The sequence below is a fragment of the Choloepus didactylus genome, chromosome 14, assembly GCF_015220235.1.
Source record: "Choloepus didactylus isolate mChoDid1 chromosome 14, mChoDid1.pri, whole genome shotgun sequence".
Lineage (NCBI taxonomy): Eukaryota > Metazoa > Chordata > Mammalia > Pilosa > Megalonychidae > Choloepus > Choloepus didactylus.
This window is the reverse complement of record NC_051320.1, coordinates 60,315,040-60,334,834: the sequence shown is the minus strand read 5'-3', so window position 1 is coordinate 60,334,834 and position 19,795 is coordinate 60,315,040. Positions and strand designations below refer to the sequence as shown.

The 19,795-nt window shown below is 40.3% G+C and overlaps 1 protein-coding gene across 2 annotated transcripts in view; it reads left to right on the top strand.

The window, feature by feature from the left end:
• Nucleotides 1–19,174, top strand: part of DPYS (dihydropyrimidinase) — an 89,450-nt gene extending 70,276 nt beyond the window's left edge. The window contains exons 8-10 of one of the 2 annotated variants that reach the window (XM_037802894.1): nt 6,144–6,351; nt 16,396–16,537; nt 17,904–19,174. In XM_037802894.1, the coding sequence (XP_037658822.1) occupies nt 6,144–6,351; nt 16,396–16,500 (313 nt within the window). In that variant the 3' untranslated portion in view covers nt 16,501–16,537; nt 17,904–19,174. The remainder of the gene's footprint in view (nt 1–6,143; nt 6,352–16,395; nt 16,538–17,903) is intronic. The other variant, XM_037802895.1, reaches the window with a different exon arrangement.
• The last annotated feature ends 621 nt before the right edge of the window (nt 19,175–19,795 follow it).

Below are 19,795 nucleotides of genomic sequence, written 5' to 3'. Positions count from 1 at the left end.
TTGTTTTTCTTATGTTGAACCATCCTTGCATGCCTGGAATGAACCCCACTTGGTCATGGTGTATGATTTTTTTAATGTGTCTTTGGATTCGATTTGCAAGTATTTTGTTGAGGATTTTTGCATCTATATTCATTAGGGAGATAGGCCTGTAGTTTTCCTTTTTTGTAGCATCTTTGCCTGGTTTTGGTATTAGATTGATGTTAGCTTCATAAAATGAGTTAGGTAGTGTTCCATTTTTTTCAATGTTTTGAAAGAGTTTGAGTAATATTGGTGTCAGTTCTTTCTGGAAAGTTTGGTAGAATTCCCCTGTGAAGCCATCTGGCCCTGGACATTTATTTGTGGGAAGATTTTTGATGACTGATTGGATCTCTTTGCTTGTGATGGGTTGGTTGAGGTCTTCTATTTCTTCTCTGGTCAGTCTAGGTTGTTCATATGTTTCCAGGAAATTGTCCATTTCTTCTACATTATCCAGTTTGTTGCCATACAGTTGTTCATAATATCCTCTTATAATTTTTTTAATTTCTTCAGGATCTGCAGTTATGTCACCTTTTTCATTCATTATTTTGTTTATATGGGTCTTCTCTCTTTTTGATTTTGTCAGTCTAGCTAGGGGCTTGTCAATCTTGTTGATCTTCTCAAAGAACCAACTTTGGTGATATTTATCCTTTCTATTGTTTTTTTGTTCTCTATGTCATTTATTTCTGCTTTAATCCTTGTTATTTCTTTTCTTCTACTTGGTTTAGGATTGGTTTGCTGTTCATTTTCTAGCTTCTTCAGTTGATCCATTAGTTCTTTGATTTTGGCTCTTTCTTCCTTTTTAATATATGCATTTAGTGCTATAAATTTCCCCCTTAGCACTGCTTTTGCTGCATCCCATAGGTTTTGGTATGTTGTGTTCTCATTTTCATTCGTCTCGATATATTTAGCAATTTCACTTGCTATTTCTTCTTTAACCCACTGATTGTTTAGGAGTGTGTTGTTTAACCTCCAGGTATTTGTGAATTTTCTAAGTCTCTGATGGTTATTGACTTCTAATTGTATTCCATTGTGGTCAGAGAATGTGCTTTGAATAATTTCAATCTTTTTAAATTTATTGAGGCTTGTTTTATGTCCCAGCATATGATCTATTCTGGAGAAAGTTCCGTGAGCACTAGAAAAGTATGTGTATCCTGGTGATTTGGGATGTAATGTCCTGTAGATGTCTGTTAAATCTAATTCATTTATCAGATTGTTTAGGTTTTCAATTTCCTTATTGGTCTTCTGTCTGGTTGATCTATCTATAGGAGAGAGTGATGTGTTGAAGTCTCCCACAATTATTGTGGAAACATCAATTGCTTCCTTTAGTTTTGCCAATGTTTCTCTCATGTATTTTGTGGCACCTTGATTGGGTGCATAGACATTTACGATTGTTATTTCTTCTTGCTGAATTGCCCCTTTTATTAGTATGTAGTGGCCTTCTTTGTCTCTCAAAACATCCCTGCATTTGAAGTCTATTTTATCTGAGATTAATATTGCTACACCTGCTTTCTTTTGGCTGTAGCTTGCATGAAATATTTTTTTCCATCCTTTCACTTTCAGTTTCTTTGTGTCCCTGTGTCTAAGATGAGTCTCTTGTATGCAACATATTGATGATTCATTTTTTTTGATCCATTCTGCGAATCTATATCTTTTAATTGGGGAGTTTAATCCATTTACATTCAACGTTAAAACCGTGAAGGCATTTCTTGAATCGGCCATCTTATCCTTTGGATTATGTTTGCCATATTTTTCCCTCTCTCTATTAATATCCTTTATTGTACCCATACCGAATCTCTTTAGTACTGAACCTTTCTCCAAGTCTCTCTGTCCTGTCTTTGTTTCTCTGTCTGTAGGGCTCCCTTTAGTATCTCCAGTAGGGCAGGTCTCTTGTTAGCAAATTCTCTCAGCATTTCTTTGTCTGTGAAAAATTTAAGCTCTCCCTCAAATTTGAAGGAGAGCTTTGCTGGATAAAGTATTCTTGGCTGGAAATTCCTCTCACTCAGAATTTTAAATATATCGTGCCACTGCCTTCTCGCCTCCATGGTGGCTGCTGAGTAGTCACTACTTAGTCTTATGCTGTTTCCTTTGTATGTGGTGAATTGCTTTTCTCTTGCTGCTTTCAGAACTTGCTCCTTCTCTTCTATGTTTGACAGTGTGATCAGTATATGTCTCGGAGTGGGTTTTTTTGGATTTATTCTATTTGGAGTTCGCTGAGCATTTATGATTTGTGTATTTATGTTGTTTAGAAGATTTGGGAAGTTTTCCCCAACAATTTCTTTGAATACTCTTCCTAGACCTTTACCCTTTTCTTCCCCTTCTGGGACACCAATGAGTCTTATATTCGGACGTTTCATATTATCTATCATATCCCTGTGGTCCATTTCGAGTTTTTCAATTTTTTTCCCCATTCTTTCTTTTATGCTTTCATTTTCCATTCTGTCATCTTCCAGGTCACTGATTCGTTGTTCAACTTCCTCTAGTCTTGTACTATGAGTGTCCAGAATCTTTTTAATTTGGTCAACAGTTTCTTTAATTTCCATAAGATCATCCATTTTTTTATTTAGTCTTGCAATGTCTTCTTTATGCTCTTCTAGGGTCTTCTTGATTTCCTTCATATCCCGTACTATGGTCTCATTGTTCATCTTTAGTTCTTTGAGTAGCTGCTCTAGGTGTGTCTCTTCTGGTCTTTTGATTTGGGTGCTTGGGCTTGGGTTATCCATATCGTCTGGTTTTTTCATATGCTTTATAATTTTCTGTTGTTTTTGGCCTCGTGGCATTTGCTGAACTTGATAGGGTTCTTTTAGGGTTTGTAGACCAGTTGAAGTCCTTATCTCTAATTTATCAGATCTAAAGCTTCGTGGAGTACACTTTCTCTAACTAACCAGCAGGTGGCGTCCACGAGCCACCTGTTCTCCACAAGCCAGATCTCCCCTGCTTAGCCTTTTTGGTGAGTGGGGGAGTGAGTCTTGTGGGGCCCAATTGGTGTACCAAGCTTGCGTGTGTAGTTGGTGTTGCCTGCCCTGTATGTGGGGCGTGTTTCTGGGCAGTCGGGGAGGGGGGGTGGCCCTAACAATCAAATCTCCCTGATGATCCTAGAGTTTTAAAGCTACTGCAATAGTCTAATCCTTCAGTTCAGTCCTGCCACAGTTTGTCTCTGCCACTGACCCACAAGTCTTTGGTATTGGCGTATGGCTCCTGAGACTTGCAAGTGGGCCCCTCTTCCAGGCTGTGCACCCCGGGTCCTCTGTTGAGGGATGACTGTGCTATGTCACAGGTGAGTGCCGTCCCCCCAGGGCAGTTCTGGGCTGCTGGGCTGTGTTGGGAGGCTCCCAGTCTGCTCAAATGATGGCTGAATGGGGCTCTGTTAATTCACACTGCTCCCCCTTCCCAGCTCTGGGACATTCAGCTGAGGTTGCAGGGAAGGCTAATGTCCACGCCCAGTTTTGTGGTGTGTGCCTGTTATTTGAAGCACTTCCGTCACACTGGGTTGTCTGGGGCAGCTCTGGGCTATGGGGCTGGCGATGGGCAGGAGTGTTTCCTGTCCACCAGGATGGTGGCTGTGAGCGGACACCCCCCTTTTCTTGGGAAGTTGTGTTGTTTAGTGAATTTTCTCAGCCACTGGATTATTGCCTTTTGTCTCAGAGCTCTCTTAGTTCTGCTCTTGACTTGACGTGCCCAAATTTCAATTCTTTGAAGCTTTCTGTATTGAGCTTCTTAGAGTAATTGTTTTAGAAAAAGCAAAAAGGATTTAGAAAAAAAAAAAAAAAAAAAAAACGGCCCTCCTCAGAGATCTAATGGGTTATTGAAATGCTAATAGACAAAGCAACCAGGGCCATTAAGGAAAGGTGCCCAGGGCAGAGAGATCAGCCTTGCTTCGGGATTTGCATATGCGCCTCAAGGCCTGATCTCTGCCCTTCCCCTTTCTGTGTTCACCAGAACTCCAAAAATCCTCTGCTTTTACTTTGGAGCTTCTCGTGTTGTTTTCCTTCTATGCCCGTCTCTTCTCTGCTGGGCTGGCTGCTCTCAGAGTCTCTGGTGTCTGGCCTCAGTCTATCTATGGTTGGAGTTTGAATCAGTAGAATGAGTTTCCGATAAGAGCAGCCACTGCAATTCTCCCTTCTCCTTCCTGGAGCTGACAGCCCCTCCTCCCCCGGGACTGAGCCTGGCAGGGAGGGGCGCGGGTCCCCTGGCCGCAAAAACTTACAGATTTCGCTGATCTCAGCAGTTCCACGTTTTCATGAGTGTTGTATGAAGTATGCCCAAAGACAGATTGCTCTGTGGTGTCCAGTCCACACAGTTCCTGGCTTTTTACCTACTTTCCTGGGGGAGTAACTAAAACATACAGCTCACCAGTCTGCCATCTTGCCCCGCCTCTGTATGTCAATTTTAAAAATAAAAATAAATTCCAGTTTGGAATTTGGCAAGTTGCTTAACCTCTCTAAATTTTAGTTTATTTATCTGTAAAATGCAGAAAATACTCTCTGCTTTGAAGAGGTATTATAAAGATTAAATAAGATATAAAATATCTACCTAATATGCAGGAGAATCTCAGCAAAGTTAATTGTGCTTAATAGCTACTTTCTTCCCTTTGCATGTGGATATATCTTATAGGGTACAGATTCTTTTATTTTATTACTATTATTTGTGCTTTTTTTAAAAGACTGGAACCATTAAAGGTTTTAAGCAGGAAAGTAATATGATCAGATTCTCATTTTCAGAAGCTCATTTGAGCGACTTTGTGGAGAATGTATTGTAGGAGGTTGAGTTGAAACAGGGCAGTTAAGAGGCATTGGGGAAGTTCACTTACGAGACAAGGGTGGCATGGATTTAGGTGGGAGCAATGGAGTTGACAGAACTGGACCAGTTTGGGATTTATATTTTGGAGGGAGAACTAATAAGCCTTGATATGGTGTGTGGGAGGGGGAGGAGAGAAGAAAAACCCAAGTTGACTGCTAGGTTTTGGACTTGAGCTGGTAGATGGTGGCATCATTTACTGAGATGAAGAAATCCAAGGGAGGAGCAAATTTGAATGGGTCAGGTAGGGGTAGGCATTGAAAATTAAGAATTCTGCTTGGGTATTTTAGGATTGGAAATCAAGTAGGCAGTTGGATATAGGAGTCTGGAGGCAAGGACCAGGCACTGTCTTCTCTATTTCTAGGCCTGCAGCACTCAACCGCTGGAGGTGGCGTTGTGAGTCTACCAGCAGCTGGAGGTGGCGTTGTGAGTCTACCAGCAGCGGCCCCTCCAGATTAGGACTGGGGGAGCCTTTTGCTGCTCTTTCTTTGATCCAGCCTTAAGGTTTTTAGTAGAGTACTTCTCTTTAATCCATTCCCAAGGGGAGTTATAGAAACTTCTACCAGAATCCAGATTATGCTCATATTATTGCCTACTCTCAGATGTATTTTTTTCTTTTCTGTTTGAGATTTAGGGAAAGGAAGTGTCCAGCATTTTCAAATACCCAGCCATTTATCTGGAAGTCAGCAAACATATTATGTAAAATTGAAAAGCATGAATAAACTTTTGAGAGTGGTGATGCAGAAGCATAACATTGACTGTGCTATGGGATTATACTCTGCCATATTTGGTTATTTTGCCACCAACAAGGGAAAACACTCAAGAGACATTTGACAACTACCAAATTCGGGGTGGCGATTGCCTCTGGAAGGGAGGGACAGGAATGGGATTTGGGGAGGGGTATAGAGGAACCCTCAAGTGTATCTGCAAAAAGTTAGAAGTCTACAGAGCTGGGTATTAGATCAATGTGTGTTCATGAGACTCATCTGTGTTTGAAATGTTTTATAATTAAAAATTGAAAAAGCATATATTGTTATTTAAAAATAAATACAAATAATTTTAAAATCTCAACGTGAGATGCTATGCCTTCCGTCTATCCTAATCTTGCTAATCACTTTAAAAATTATCTATTAGTTCTTTTCTCAGAAAATGTAATTACTTTGTAATGAAATGTTAATGCTATTTCTATTCTTAAAGTTACTTGTAACAGTGATAAAGCTATGGTTTAATGGAGTTGCTAAATTTTCTTCTAAGCCATTCTTCTTGTAGTATTTTATATTCATCAAAAGAGCTCGTGATGATCTGGAGCTTTTTTGTTTTCACAAATGCAGGACTATTTCTGCAAAAACTCATCATCAGGCTGTTAACTTCAACATCTTTGAGGGCATGGTTTGCCATGGGGTGCCCCTTGTGACTATTTCAAGGGGCAAAGTGGTGTATGAAGCTGGAGCTTTCAATGTCATGGCAGGAGATGGGAAGTTTATTCCTCGGAAACCATTTGCTGAATATATTTACAAACGAATCAAGCAGCGAGACCAGGTGAGTGTGCCATAGTGTGCTGTGACCACAGGCTGGAGTAGCACCCAGTCCTGGATATCTGTTTTTTGTTGTTGCATCACACTCTGTTAAACATTCCTGGGATGTCAGGATTAATTAGAGATTACAAACACCAGTTCTCAAAGGAAGAATCATTGTTGGGTGCATACATTTTCTCTGTTCAACATTTCTTGAGGGACCAAGTCAGATTTTCTTACCTGGTGTTCACAATCTTTGGAGGCTTTTTAACAATTGTGTCAGTTTGAGCCCTCTGAGAAGCAGACACCCAGATGGGTAACGGTGCGAGGTTTTTATTAGGGAAGACAGCTGTGAAATAAAACAGGGCGGGAGCTGAGAAGAGCTGGGAGAGACTGCAGTGCAAGTCTGACCCCAATAAAGAAGAGAGGGAGAAAGGTTGGAAGGAAGCTCTCCTTCAGGGAGCACGTGAGCAAAGTCCCTTGTCTCTGTCCTCATATCCCTACAAGCTCAGTCACTGGCTGGGAGCAGCAGTGGAAGGCAGGGCCTTTTTGTTGTTGAGATGTAAGAGTTTGTTATGTATTCTGAATACTACACCCTTATCAGATATGTGATTTGCAAATACTTTCTCCCATTCTGTAGGTTGTCTTTTTTGTTTCTTGGTAATGTCCTCTGATGCACAAAAATGTTTATGAAGTCCGATGTTTTATTTTGTTGCTTGTGCTTTTCATGTCAAATCTAAGAATGCATTGCCAAATTCAAGGTTGTGAAGATTTACCCCTATACTTTCTTCTAATAGTTTTGTAGTTTTGTCGCTAATATAGATCATTGATGTCGAGTTAATTTTTGTATATGGAATAAGGTAGAGGTCCAACTTCATTCTTTTTCCTGTGATTATCCAGTTGTTTCTCTTTTGAGGACCAAATCTATTATAAAGGCCTCTGAGCCTTTATTTATAATAACTCATTATAAAAGAGATATTTATTCTAAATATATTTTGGGTTCTCAAACATGTTTTGCTTAACTCACACAATGTTTTAAAGAGTTTTTAAAATTCTGTTTTTATGCTAAAATATCAGAAGATTTCAGATTTTAAAATCTGTATTTCTGGATTTTTTTTGGAAGGTGAGGCAACCCTATACTCTCAATCTCACTTGGCAAAAATAGGCCAGAGCCAAATGGCTGAGCCCTTGCAGAGAATGCACATTATGGTTTTCACCCAGCAGGTTTCACTCACTTGTATTTCTTGCTGATCATGTAGACATTTGAGTCTGCAGCTTTTGGATTATTTCCGAGGCTTCTCTCTCCTCATTTTCAAGTGTACTTCTCTTTTCCCACAGTTCTTTGGCTGTTTTTTTGTTTTGTTTTGTTTTGTTTTTTTGAAATCCTTTTAGTTAGATCTTGTAGTCTCTTTGATTCTCCTCTAACGTCTTGTGAAAATTTTTTACATGTGAATTTTCAGAGTCCGTAATACAAGATTTATCCATTGTATTTTAGTACTTCCTAAAGCTTTAAGTAAACAAATACCCTAGAATATTTTTAAATGCTACAGTTATTTACATACTGTGTTTCAGTCAAAATAGATGATGTTTAGGTGATAATTCATTTTGCTGGGGGTTAATTTGTAAATGTTGACACATAGGTAGACCAAAGGAGTCATATGTGTTCCTGAACACTTACACAGGAAATAACAGTAACACTAACATTTATTGAATGTTTCCTGAATGCAAGGCACAGTGCTAAGGGCTCTGCCAGTGCAACAGCCCTGTGAGGGAGAACTGGGTGTTAGATTATGTGACCCTAGAAGTGGAGCCAAGGCTCTGTTGTTGCAGTTGTTCACCACCAGGGGCATTCTAATGCATCATTGTTATTAGAATGACAATAATACTAATAATTGTTTCATTGTTATTTTATGTTGTTCTGAGCACTTACCATCTTCCAGGCACTTTACTAGGTGGTTTATATTCATTGGTTCATTTAATCTGCACAACAAGCCATGTGATAGATATTATTATCCCTGTTTTACAGAATAGAAAGCTGAGTCTCAGTGAGATTAAGTAACTTTCCCTGGGCTAAGCAATAAGTAAACCTAAGTGCCAGGACTTTTGATCAGGCTATTCTGATCTCCAGTGTACCATGTGACCTCTATATAGAGAGAAACAAGAAGGAAATGATTGTGAAAATCAAATTGTGGTGAAATGCATTGTTAAAATTTTTTGGTGTTGGAAAAGCATCAAATAAAATGGATAAAATGAGATGTGGGGATTATCTGGAGACTTTTCACCCATTAGGCAAAGGTAACTTATAGAGTAAACATATAATTAAGGTTAAGAAAAATAATATTAAATAACAATAAGATTAAGAAAAAGAGTTATTAGGAACTCTAGATTTTAAACTCACATGAATTTATTAACATTCAGGAAGACCCACATTCCTCTAAGAAATTCTCCTTCTTTCCCCGGTGTTCTCTCTCAATGCACATGGGCTTTGGTTTTCCTTTAAAATACTCAGATTTCCTTGTGAGTGAGAATAAGGTTTGGAGGCCATCAGGAATAGCCTGACCATTTCTCCTGCTCACCTTTTACCCTTCCCAAGAAAAATAATCCCCCCATTCTGAACTCCCAAAGCACAGATCATAGACACACATCAGTTTTGCTAGTTCCAGAACCTTGCTGGTCTCCCAGCTAGGGTGTTAGTTCCTTGAGAGCAGTGTCTTATTCTATTTATGCCCAGCACTTGGCACATAGTAGGCGTTTGATAAATAAATAAACTGTAAAAGGAAGGAGCAAAGGTTGTAGAAAGTTTAAACAAATCTTCTTAGAAGATTGCCTCCTGGCCCATCCCAAATCAAGAAGTTATCTGTGCATTTGATTCGTGTACAAGATTTATCACTTAATAAAATCGATCAGCATCATGCCATGCAGCTATCCCTGTATCAGATGCTGTGAGGAATTTCAAAGGAAAGAAAAGATGTTTTTATCCAATTTGACAGTTTTGAGGAATTAATTTATTTTAAAATTTAAACAACTGGTCCTTAAGGGAAAAAAAATTTAATCATAAGATGAAACCTCAAACTTTATTTAGTAAATGTAATATCATAAAGCATATATTTCAATTCCATATAAAATTAACTTAAGAAAGAGTGTTGAGAGATTCAGGAAAGAGAAATAAAAGGGTAGTCGGGAAGCAACAGCAATTTAGGTGTTGAAGATAATCCTAAAAGGACAAAATCAATTTATATGCTATTAATTCTTCACTAAAAAGTATAGTTTTTAAGCTCAGATGGATTATTATTTCTAGCATTTTGTGTTTGTTTATAGTGTTATAGTTTCCTCCAAAATTTGGAAGGACAAACATTCTTTATATCATCGCTTTTTCTTTTTCTTTTTCTTTTTTTTTCAATAATAAGCAACCCCAACCTATTCTGGAAAATGAGAGTCACATTGCATTTTATAGAGAAACAGGAATAGCTTTGTGGAATAATCACAGTTTTAGAATACTGCTGCCAAAGCTTCTGCACTGGGTTGTATCTTTGCAACTATAAGCATATTTTGTCTTTTAGAAAAGATAAAATTGAGCACATGGCTGATCTGGTCCTTAAAATGGGTGTTCTCTATTTCTGAAATCCGTTTGTCAATGTCTTTCTCAGCATGGTAGCTTGGAGAAAATAATTTAAGACACGTCATCAACTGTCATATAATCCTAATTTTCACAGATTGATTGCTAATAATATTGAAACCTAATGCGTATGCTGAGGCTGACTCATGCTGGCTTGTGAGAGACACTTGTGCACATCTCTTCTCTGCTCCACATTCAGTTATGTCACATTGGTAGCATGGAATCAGTCATGGCAGGAGTGTCTACATCACACAAATAGGCAAGTGCTGTATATCAGGGCTTTGGAGGGAGAGGTCAGGGTGGGTGTAGGGCAGGTAGAGGTAGCGGTTCACATTTACCAACAAACCATTGCATACAGGGAAGTGCAGTGCTTTCCAAATACTCTTTTCATGCTTATTGACTCATTTAACATTCATCTAATAAGTATTTATTGATCAACAATTATGTGCCAGGCATTGTTTAAGCCTTACAACAAGCATCTGGGGTAAGTAGTGATATCCCAGTAGTAGATTAGGTAGTTGAGGCTCAGAAAGGTCACATAGCTACTAAGTGTCAGAGTCAGAACTCAAACCCAGGTTTGACTATCACCAAAGCCAATCCTTTTAACCTCTCCCACTGAAGTTTATTAATCACCAAGTATAGTTCCCATCCAAACCCATAGCTCCCCGCAGCCCCCATCCTTAGGAGTATCACCACCACCCCCCTCCTACACAGAGGGTTCAGATATTCTCAGACCAGCAAACTTGCCAGAGGAGCCAGCCCTGAAGAGAGAGGACCCAGCTTTAAGGCAATTTCCTTGAGGAAGAGCTCTCTGGAAATAGCTCATGTTCCGGTGATTCACAGCCCCCTGGATAGTACAGTTCATTGTATACTGAGTGCCCTCTAAATTTGCCAAACTTGGCATAGATTTCATTCTCAGGGAGTAACTGTCACATTCATTTGTTTATTTGGACTCTTTGGTGTTGCCAGTGTCTGCTGCTTGGTGTTTGGAATTTCTGCTGTTGCTGTTGATATTTTAGTGTCTTAGCCCCTGTGAGTGTCATTGTATCAATAACTCCTTTGGGGTCCAGGGAGTCTTCTCTTTTGGTTCCTGCTAGTCTCAGAACATCTAGCATCCCAGGACTCACTCTGCAGATAATACTGTTAAATTTTCTACCAGCTTACAATTTCCTCTTTCTTCTGATCTGTTAACGAAAAGGCATTTCTGCAATTATGCAGGTATAATGATGATTGCAATTAATGTTTATTCACCGTACTGTATATTGTAATGTAATTCTCATTTTCATCTTTCTATTAACTCAATAGACAATCATCATTAAATGGTATAAACTCAAATTGAATTTCCACCTACCAAAATAAACCACCAGTCTTGCTAGACAACGTGCCATCAGTTATTTCCTATATTATGGAGGGCAGTTTCTCACACAGTTTTACCCTCAAACCATTTCATTTGCTTGTGATACCCTCAAGATGGAGGCTGACTTGGTGTGAGCATCCAATTTTGACCAGCCTGTACTGGGGGAACAAAAGATGCCACAACCCAGATCAGTCTTTCTGAAGGTGTTTCTCAGGACACTAGTCTCTTGAGGTGCTCCTTAAGAAATTTGTCAAATAATTTTAGAAATCCTACCCTCAGGTGATTCTATTGCTCAATACATATTAAAGGTACTGAGAAGTCCTACAATAAAGAAATCTTCCTTCATTTGACAAATGTTTGTTGAGCACCAAGTACTCTACTAGGTGCTGGGGATAAAGACATGAAGAAGACAGCAGTCCCTGTACCCAAAGAACTTAAAATCTACTTCTGTTTCCACCATAGTTCATAATGGTTAAATTCTAGTTCTGTTTAGAAGTTTATTACACCCTCCTTCACTGAGGTCAAGGAACCACTTGAATGAAGGAGTCTGGAGATCTGGAGAGATCAGGGCTGGAGATTAAAATTTGGGAATTATAGCATAGAGATATATTTGAAACCATTACTCTAAGTCCACCAAGAAGACTGTGAGATAAAGAAGAAAGGGGGCCTGAGACAGACCTCCGGAGCCTCCAACATTCTCAGCTAAGTAGCATGAGAAAGCTGTCCAATGAGGTAGGAAGAAAAGCAGGAGAACAGGAAGTCCTGGGAGGCAAGAAAAGAAACGTGGTTACTTGGTTAAATCCAGAACCCTCTGATTTTTCATCCTGGTCTTTCTGTGGGCTTTATGTTGCATTAATGTCCTCTAAGAATAAGGCACAGGTTTAGTTGGGAGAATCAGGATGGAGTCAATGTTATCCCTACACTCATCTGGGATATTTGGGAAAGATGCACACTCTGTTTTGGGCCCAACCATTAGGATAACCTACTAGCACTAAGCACTGGTCCTGTGTCAGGGCTGGGAACTTCACCTGCCAGGAGGAGATTTGTCATGTCACTAGAGAGCAAGAACAAGACTGGTTTTCCTAAGAGTCATAGGTTAGGTCTACTTAGAAAAAAAATGTGCAACTGAACTTCTGAATAATGGTGGTGATGGTTTAAGATTCTGCAGAGTGAGTGCCATAATCTTTCCATTTTGTCACAGTGAGCATCTACTGAGCTTCTAAAATGTAAATAAAGTACAATGTCGGGCAATGGAGAGCACAAAGATGAATAAGATGTGAGTCTAGCCATTAAAGAGCTTATGTAACCCACTCTAAGGACAAGGAAATATTAAAAGGTTGAAAGTGCTGAGAGGCTTGAGATGTGAACTTAAAAAGTCTTTGATTCCTTATCCATCAAAAAGGAAGATTTTGAAGTGTGGGACAGTAAAAGACCCCTGAGAGAAGGTTGGTTCATTTCTGAGTGGCAGTGTAGGGAGGAGTGATTAACTTCCCAAGGCCGTTTCAGCAGGAAACCAGTCCCTGCCCAGCCAGAGCTTCAAGGGCAGATAAACAGGTAGATAAACATGTATGCAGATTAGACCTAGTGCCAGACAAGTTTGCTTGGTCTGGTCAGAGACTTATGACCTGTGATGGCCGGTGTAGCCAGGATGGCCAGTGGGAGCAAGAGCTGCCCAGTGGTGTTACTGGTGCAGTGTCCAAGCAGCCAGAGAAGGGCTCTCAGCAACCAGGTGATCCAAGACCTGCCTACAGGAGGCAGCCAGCTAAGGAGGAGACAGTGCGACCTGAAGAACAGAAGAAAGGTGAAGCACAAAAAAAGGAATATGAGGGAAACTAAGTTAGCCCATGCCAGGACAACCCATAAAAAGAGGAAATAAAGCTTAGGTGGGGAGCCCCTCCCCTTCCACCCTTGGTAGGAGTTCATTAAATATTTACTGAGGGCTTATTATTGAGAAACAGAGTGGTACAATGGCCCCTAGTCTGCCATAGGAGACAGAGAAGTAAATAGACAATTACAGAACACGTGGGAAGCACAATAGTAGAACAGTGTGTGGAGTGCTAAATTCACAGAAAAGGGTGGAGAAGGAGCAACCAGAGCTGCTGTGGGGGTGGGGGCTGGGGGTAAAGGTTCTTGGACTGATAGATGCCTGAGCTGGATCTTACAATGCAAGTCAGAGATAGTTTACCACAAAGGAGAGTGGCATTTCAGCATGTGTGAAGACATGGAGCCACCATGCTGTTTGGTGTTGGGTGGCAGTGACAAGGGCCATGATCAGGGAGGTGAGGTCCTTACGTGACATATAAAGAAGTTTGGTTGTTTTCCCAGGGGCTTCAAGAGACCTCAATGGGTTTTAAGCAGAGGAATGTCCAATCAGATTTGTGTTTTAGAAAGCTCCCATCCTGGCAGATTGGCAGATCTCTCTCCTGAGGTGAGAGAGGGGTTAGAATAAAAGTTAGAGTTGGGTAACTGAAAAGGAAGAGGAAAATTTCGAGCTGGGGGTGGGGGAGGGGAATATCCCAGCTCATGGGAGAAATGGCTCTTCCTTCCACCGTGGTGGAGAGAGGGAGGTGTGAGGATGGGTATGGTACGCCCGTAGGTATGAGAAAGGAAGTTATTGTCTGATGACCTAGATGAAATAGGGAGGGCTATTGTCTGCCAAGTAAAGGTGGGCACAAAGCCCAACTCAAAGCAACTGAAGTCACAAATGGGCATTTATTGGCTCATGTAACTGTAAAATCCAGGGGTCCTCTGACTTTTGGCCCGGCTGGATGCAAGGCCTCAAACAACATCCAGGGTGCTGTGTGTTGGTGGATTTCTGCTTCAGAGGCATAATTGCTCCCAGCAGCCAAAGTGCCGTCCTACCAACTCAGCTACCCCAGAGGAAAGAGCATTCCTGATGGTTCCAGAAGAAAAATACTAAGAGGGTCTCTGATTCGCTTGGTTTGGGTCTTGTGCTATTCCTGAACCTACTGCTGGGTTAGGAGATGGGTTCCTCTGAGCAACCACCAGCTTGTGGAGCAAGCCCACCCCTGATGAGGAGGACGGGGCCCCACCTGAACCACTGGTGTGGGCAAGCAGTTCCCCAATAGAAGGAGTCTATGACAGACAAATAACAGCTGTAAAACACAAGCAGTAAAGGCTCAAAGGAACTGTTGTGGGAAGAGGGAGAGGGGGTGGAAGCTGATGAGGGACATGCAGCAAGAAGGCAAGGTGACACAAATTCCTGCCCACTTATATCCCTTATTTTCCAGGGGCTTTCAGCTGCACACAAGACTAATGATTGATCTGAAACAGGCCCAGGTTTTGTTGAGCCAAAAGGGAAAGAGAGAAAGACCCTTTAGAGTGTGGTGATTTGGAAAGGGGTGTAAATAAACCTTGATTTGCTCAGATATTCCTGGTTTCTGCCTGTTACTTTCCCATTTCACTCACAGATGCATCCCAGTTTGGATGATAAATTATATGGTTGTGGTTACCCTAGGTTCGAGGATACAGCCTGCAGTCTGGCTTGGAAAGTACAGCTGGGAGGGGATTAGAAGGGTGGGAGGATGTGGTTGCAGAGTGGGACTCTAAGGGAATTTAGGTTTGCGGTGTGAACCCAGTTTATTGCAGTGTCCCGGAGCTGGGTGGCAGAAACGGCAGGCTGGCTCTCATGTCCCACTATTAGTGTCCTCAGGATGGTGACAGACCCAGGGAGAAGAAAAAGACGCTTTAGAAAGTGAGCCAGAATTCAAGTCCAGCGAAGCAGCTAACCAGGCACAGAAAATGAATGGTGTCTTGGACTAGTGGAAAGAGTGCGGGAGCCGCTCCCATTTCCTGAGGCTTAGGGTGTGCACGTGCTCTGCTTCCAGTGCCTTGGCTCTCAGGACCGTGCCTGTCTTGGCCATGGCTGTGTCCTCAGTGCCTGATGAAACACCTGGGGCCATGTGAGTTCATAAAGATCTGTTGAATGAATGAAGGGAATTCTGTGTTTCTGGGAAATCTCATGTATTTAGGAGGTAGGTTTTATTCCCCCCATTTCATAGATGAGGAAGTGGGCTTGGAGGGGTTAACTTGCTAATTCCCTACAACTAGTAAATGACAAAGCTAGAGTTCAAATGTAGATCTGTCTTATTCCAAAGCCCACATCATCACTCACTGTAATATATTTGTTTTGGTGGTCAAAATGAGACCTACAATAATTTGTTATTAGTTGTCATGTGTGTATGCGTATATACATAAATATATATGTGTGTGTTTATTAGGAGATTATTATATGCCAGGCATTGTTCTAAATAATTTACCTATAATTAATCTTCACAAAAACCCTATAAAGTAGGTGCAGCTCTCATCCCCAGTTTACAATAAAGGAACTGGAGCACACAATGTTAAGTAATTTGCCCAAGTAGTTTGGTTCCAGAGCCAACATTCATAATTACTGTGCTTTGTAGCCTCTTGACTTGTCAATGAATTTGTGCACAAGTTTACAAACAGTGTAATTTAAGTACATTTCTTGAATTCCTTTGTCTATAAAGTCCAAATTGTAAAACTCTGCTCAAGTACAGAATTAACTCTAGCTGCATACAACGGAGGTTTCCCCTGCACAGTTGGTCATTGAAGAGGGTTGCTTAGAGATTTGGTATTCTGTAGGACGCCTGTTACCCACAAAGGCAATTGGGAAAATAAAATAAAATAAAACACACACACAATTGATATAAGCTGGAGTAAAATGTTCCAAGAGTCTTAGGAGATATAACAAAGCATTCTGGAAATACAGATGTCTAGGATTGAAACTAGAAGAAAAGGTAGAATGCTTGAAAGGACTGTAAGAGATGGCTATAGGACTCAGAAGGGTGTGAGGATATGGCAGGGGCTCCAGTCAAAGAATGATGGTTAGAAAGTGTTCCCTGGGCCTTTGTCTGACACAGAGTAACACAAGAGCAGGCCAACATAGATACCAGGAGGTTGCCAGGAATTTCTGTGGAAGGGCAGCAGGTGGGAGGCACATGATAAATTCACAGGATTCTTTTTGCTCTCACAATTCATAAAGGGAGCTGCATTTAGCTTTGAATGCAAGAAGCCAGTATAGCTCAAGAGATAAATGAAATGTTCTGTTTCAGATTTGCACACCTACCCCTGTGGAGCGTGCACCCTATAAGGGAGAAGTTGTCACACTGAAATCCAGAGGCTCAAAAGAAGATGCCACAGCTGGGACCAGGAAATAGCTCCACCCCTGACCTCAGCACTGTCGGGTAAGGGAAGGTGGGTAAAGAAAGTATTCCTGCACAAGAACATAGGAAATTAACGTCTCTTTCTTCATAAGCATTTGAAGAGGTCAAGGTCAAATGCATCAAAGTTGTATAAAAATGGAAGGTGGTTGAGCCAAGGGAATATTGATAAAAAGACCTCTCGACACAGGAAATTTAGATGAGTCTCTCAGATTGAAGAAGAAGGCCTTAGGCTAGCTAGAGATTCATTCTCTGAGGTGTTAGGAAATATTTAACAGAGCCATGGGGAATGAAATATGAGCAAGAGGCAGTAGTCTGATAGCAAACAGAGGGAAAATTGGCACTTCTTAAAGCAGTGAGTACAATTTCATGGCCAAGATTTATTACATGTTTGATTAGGACTTTATCTGGAAAAATGAGTCTTTGTATTGTAATTGCAGCTATGTACTAGAACTTAGAATGAACGAAAAATGAATCAAATGTTGCTTCTTTGGGTATCATTTTTTCAGGAAAATTATTTGATAATATTTGGTGTACTTTATTTCACATTAAACTTTGGGATAATATTATAGAGATGGTCATATTTGCAAAAATATTTGAGTGCTCTGTCTTGTTTTCCCTTAGTCCTTTGCAGTTCATATCTTTCTTTTTTGAAGTACCTATTAGCATTATACTTGTCAGTTTTTTTCAGTTACTCTCTGGTCCAGCTCAGCCTATGAGATAGCAGTTCCCTATGAGACAGCAGCTTTGCTGTGATTCAAGCATCTCTCCAACATCACTTCCATGGATTTCATGAAATCTTACATATTTTGCCAGTTTTGCAAATTCACTGTATTCTGAATTAAAAAATAAATGCATGGTATCTTTTCAGATGTTTCAACATGTAACAATCTGCAAAAGACTTAAACAAGAGGTTGACATGATGACCAGGGATAGACATTTGTGTTACTAGAGGGACTGTTGACAAAGGCCTAGTTTTATAAATGCTCAACTAGGCACCTATATTTTCACATTATGAAAACCTAGGTTTCCTCACATAACCCCCGGGACTGCAGAGATTTGGATAATGAGTACTTAAGTCCCAGTTCTGAGGCTCTTGGCACCATATGCTGTGTTCTTTTTCGTGATTGAATGTCGTGAGTTTTCAGCAATGCCAAAAGTTTCAGCCTGTGTGTCATTTCCAGAGAACTGGAATTATTTTTCCAATCCAGGAATATCGTGTTAAAACTTCAGAGGAAGATTAATAAGAGGAAGAAATGTTACTAAATACTATTAACAGCATTTGTAGGAGTGGGATGTGTGTTGACTTTGATTATAGCATTTCTTGGGGGCAAGGCTGGAATTTGGCATCTCTGTGTGAGGGAGAACGCTACACTGAGTTCCTTTTATTCTCTTCAAAGGTAAAATCAGAGAAAGGATGCTGCTGTTCCCGTCACAGTTAAACATCCTCAGCTCATTGAGAAACAGGTCTGATTTCAACTCCCCTTGATCCTTTTGGCAAAATGATCACTCTAGTCCCCTTTCACTTTCTTTCAGAAGCGATCGCTGCCTTTCTGTGATTTTGTTGCTGTGTAGCATTGAAGATATAAAAGAATCTTACTGTGATAGAAAGTCTGCATGAAAATTCATTGATGAGACTTTTAAAATATCTTTGCTTGTAGTAGATTTCTTACTTTGAATTTTTCAAAATCAGTTTCTTGATTAAAGTTTTATTAAAAATGGCTACATTGATTTAAAAATACCAACACTGTGATTTTACATTTTATTGTGGTTAACAAACATTCAGATCTTCATTTTACATTGTGTTTCCTGAATTATGTGTATCTCCTTCTAACTAGTAGGATCAGGACTGGGGGGTTGGTTTTGATTCAGAAGAATGATTGCCCGTGTGGCATCTTCTCCAACAACTCCTGGAAATGAGATGCCTCGGCAAACCCATGTAATCAAATTGGATAGTCAACCTTAGAAGAACTTGGAGGCAAATTATCCAATCACACTGAGAAATGCAGAATTTGAGGGAATTGATGGAATCAGCTGCACTGATGCCTCCCTCTTCTCCCCAGTCGGTGCTGCGAGCCTTTGGTGCGTGTGGGGAAGCTGAGCTCGTATTTCTTCTCTTAGGTGACTGGGTCATGAGACTAAAAACATGGAGCAAAATCAGGGCATTTATACTCTCATTCCAGGTGCGTCTAATCTACCCTGAGGTATTCACTTAGATGAGGGGTGTATTTGCACATTTTATAATGGGTCCTAAGAATCCTGTTTTCCCATTTTCTTTATGCACGCAGAAGAAAGGGCAGTGAGCTGCACCTGAAAAAGAACTAGAACTTCTAGTTCAACCTACAGCTCTTTTTTCTCAGTTAAGAGATACCTTAAAATACTTTATTCTTTTTCTCTTCCCCTTTGGTTGTCTATGGAAACTCCACAGTTGGACTACTGAATCCTCTGAAAAGAAATGAATTGTTTCCTTGTCTAGCTGCTGATTCCCACACATCCTTTCATATTCAGCTTAAATATCACCGCCTCTTGGAGACTTTCCCAGATGCAGCATAACAGGATTAGGTCCCTTTTTTGTGCTCTTCTCTAGCAGGACCCAGCAAATACCACATCACACCACTTCATCCCATTACATGATAATTACTTATTTGTCTCTCTCCTACAGGAAATGGAAAACTCTTTGAGGGCAGGGTTGGTCTTTTTCACCATTATTGCCCCAACATCCAGCAGAGTGTCTGGTGGTTGGTAGGCATTCGGTGAATATTTGTGAATTTTTCAATAAATTGATACAGATGAAGTTAGTAAGAACTCTCAACAAAATAGGGATTAACTTTGTGGAGTATTTTAGTATTTAAAGGGTACTTTAAATGGAGAGTACAGGTTCATTATCCCTTTGATAGATCCATTTAGGAGAATGAAATATCTATAGGATTCTGCAACAACAAAGGCATTTGAAAAGGATGTGGGAATCCCTTTGTTGTCTTTATTAGGCTTTCCAGCAAAAGTTTTGTAGAAACATCATTCTAAATAATATAATTCAATGGGAAAACATGATCCACACTATTAATTTTAATTCCATATTTTCAAGATTGCCCCTGGTATGCAAATTAACATCCCTTGTCACTAAACAATGGCACTTTCAAGGTCTGTGCAAAGACTCAATATTCACCTTGCATTGCCTACTTCTTCCAGGGGAAGCACAATGTGTTAGGAGGCAGCAAAGAGCGGGCTTTAAACTTGGTTCCTCTGTTTATTGGTGGTGAGGCCTTGAGCAATATTTAACAATTATAATATA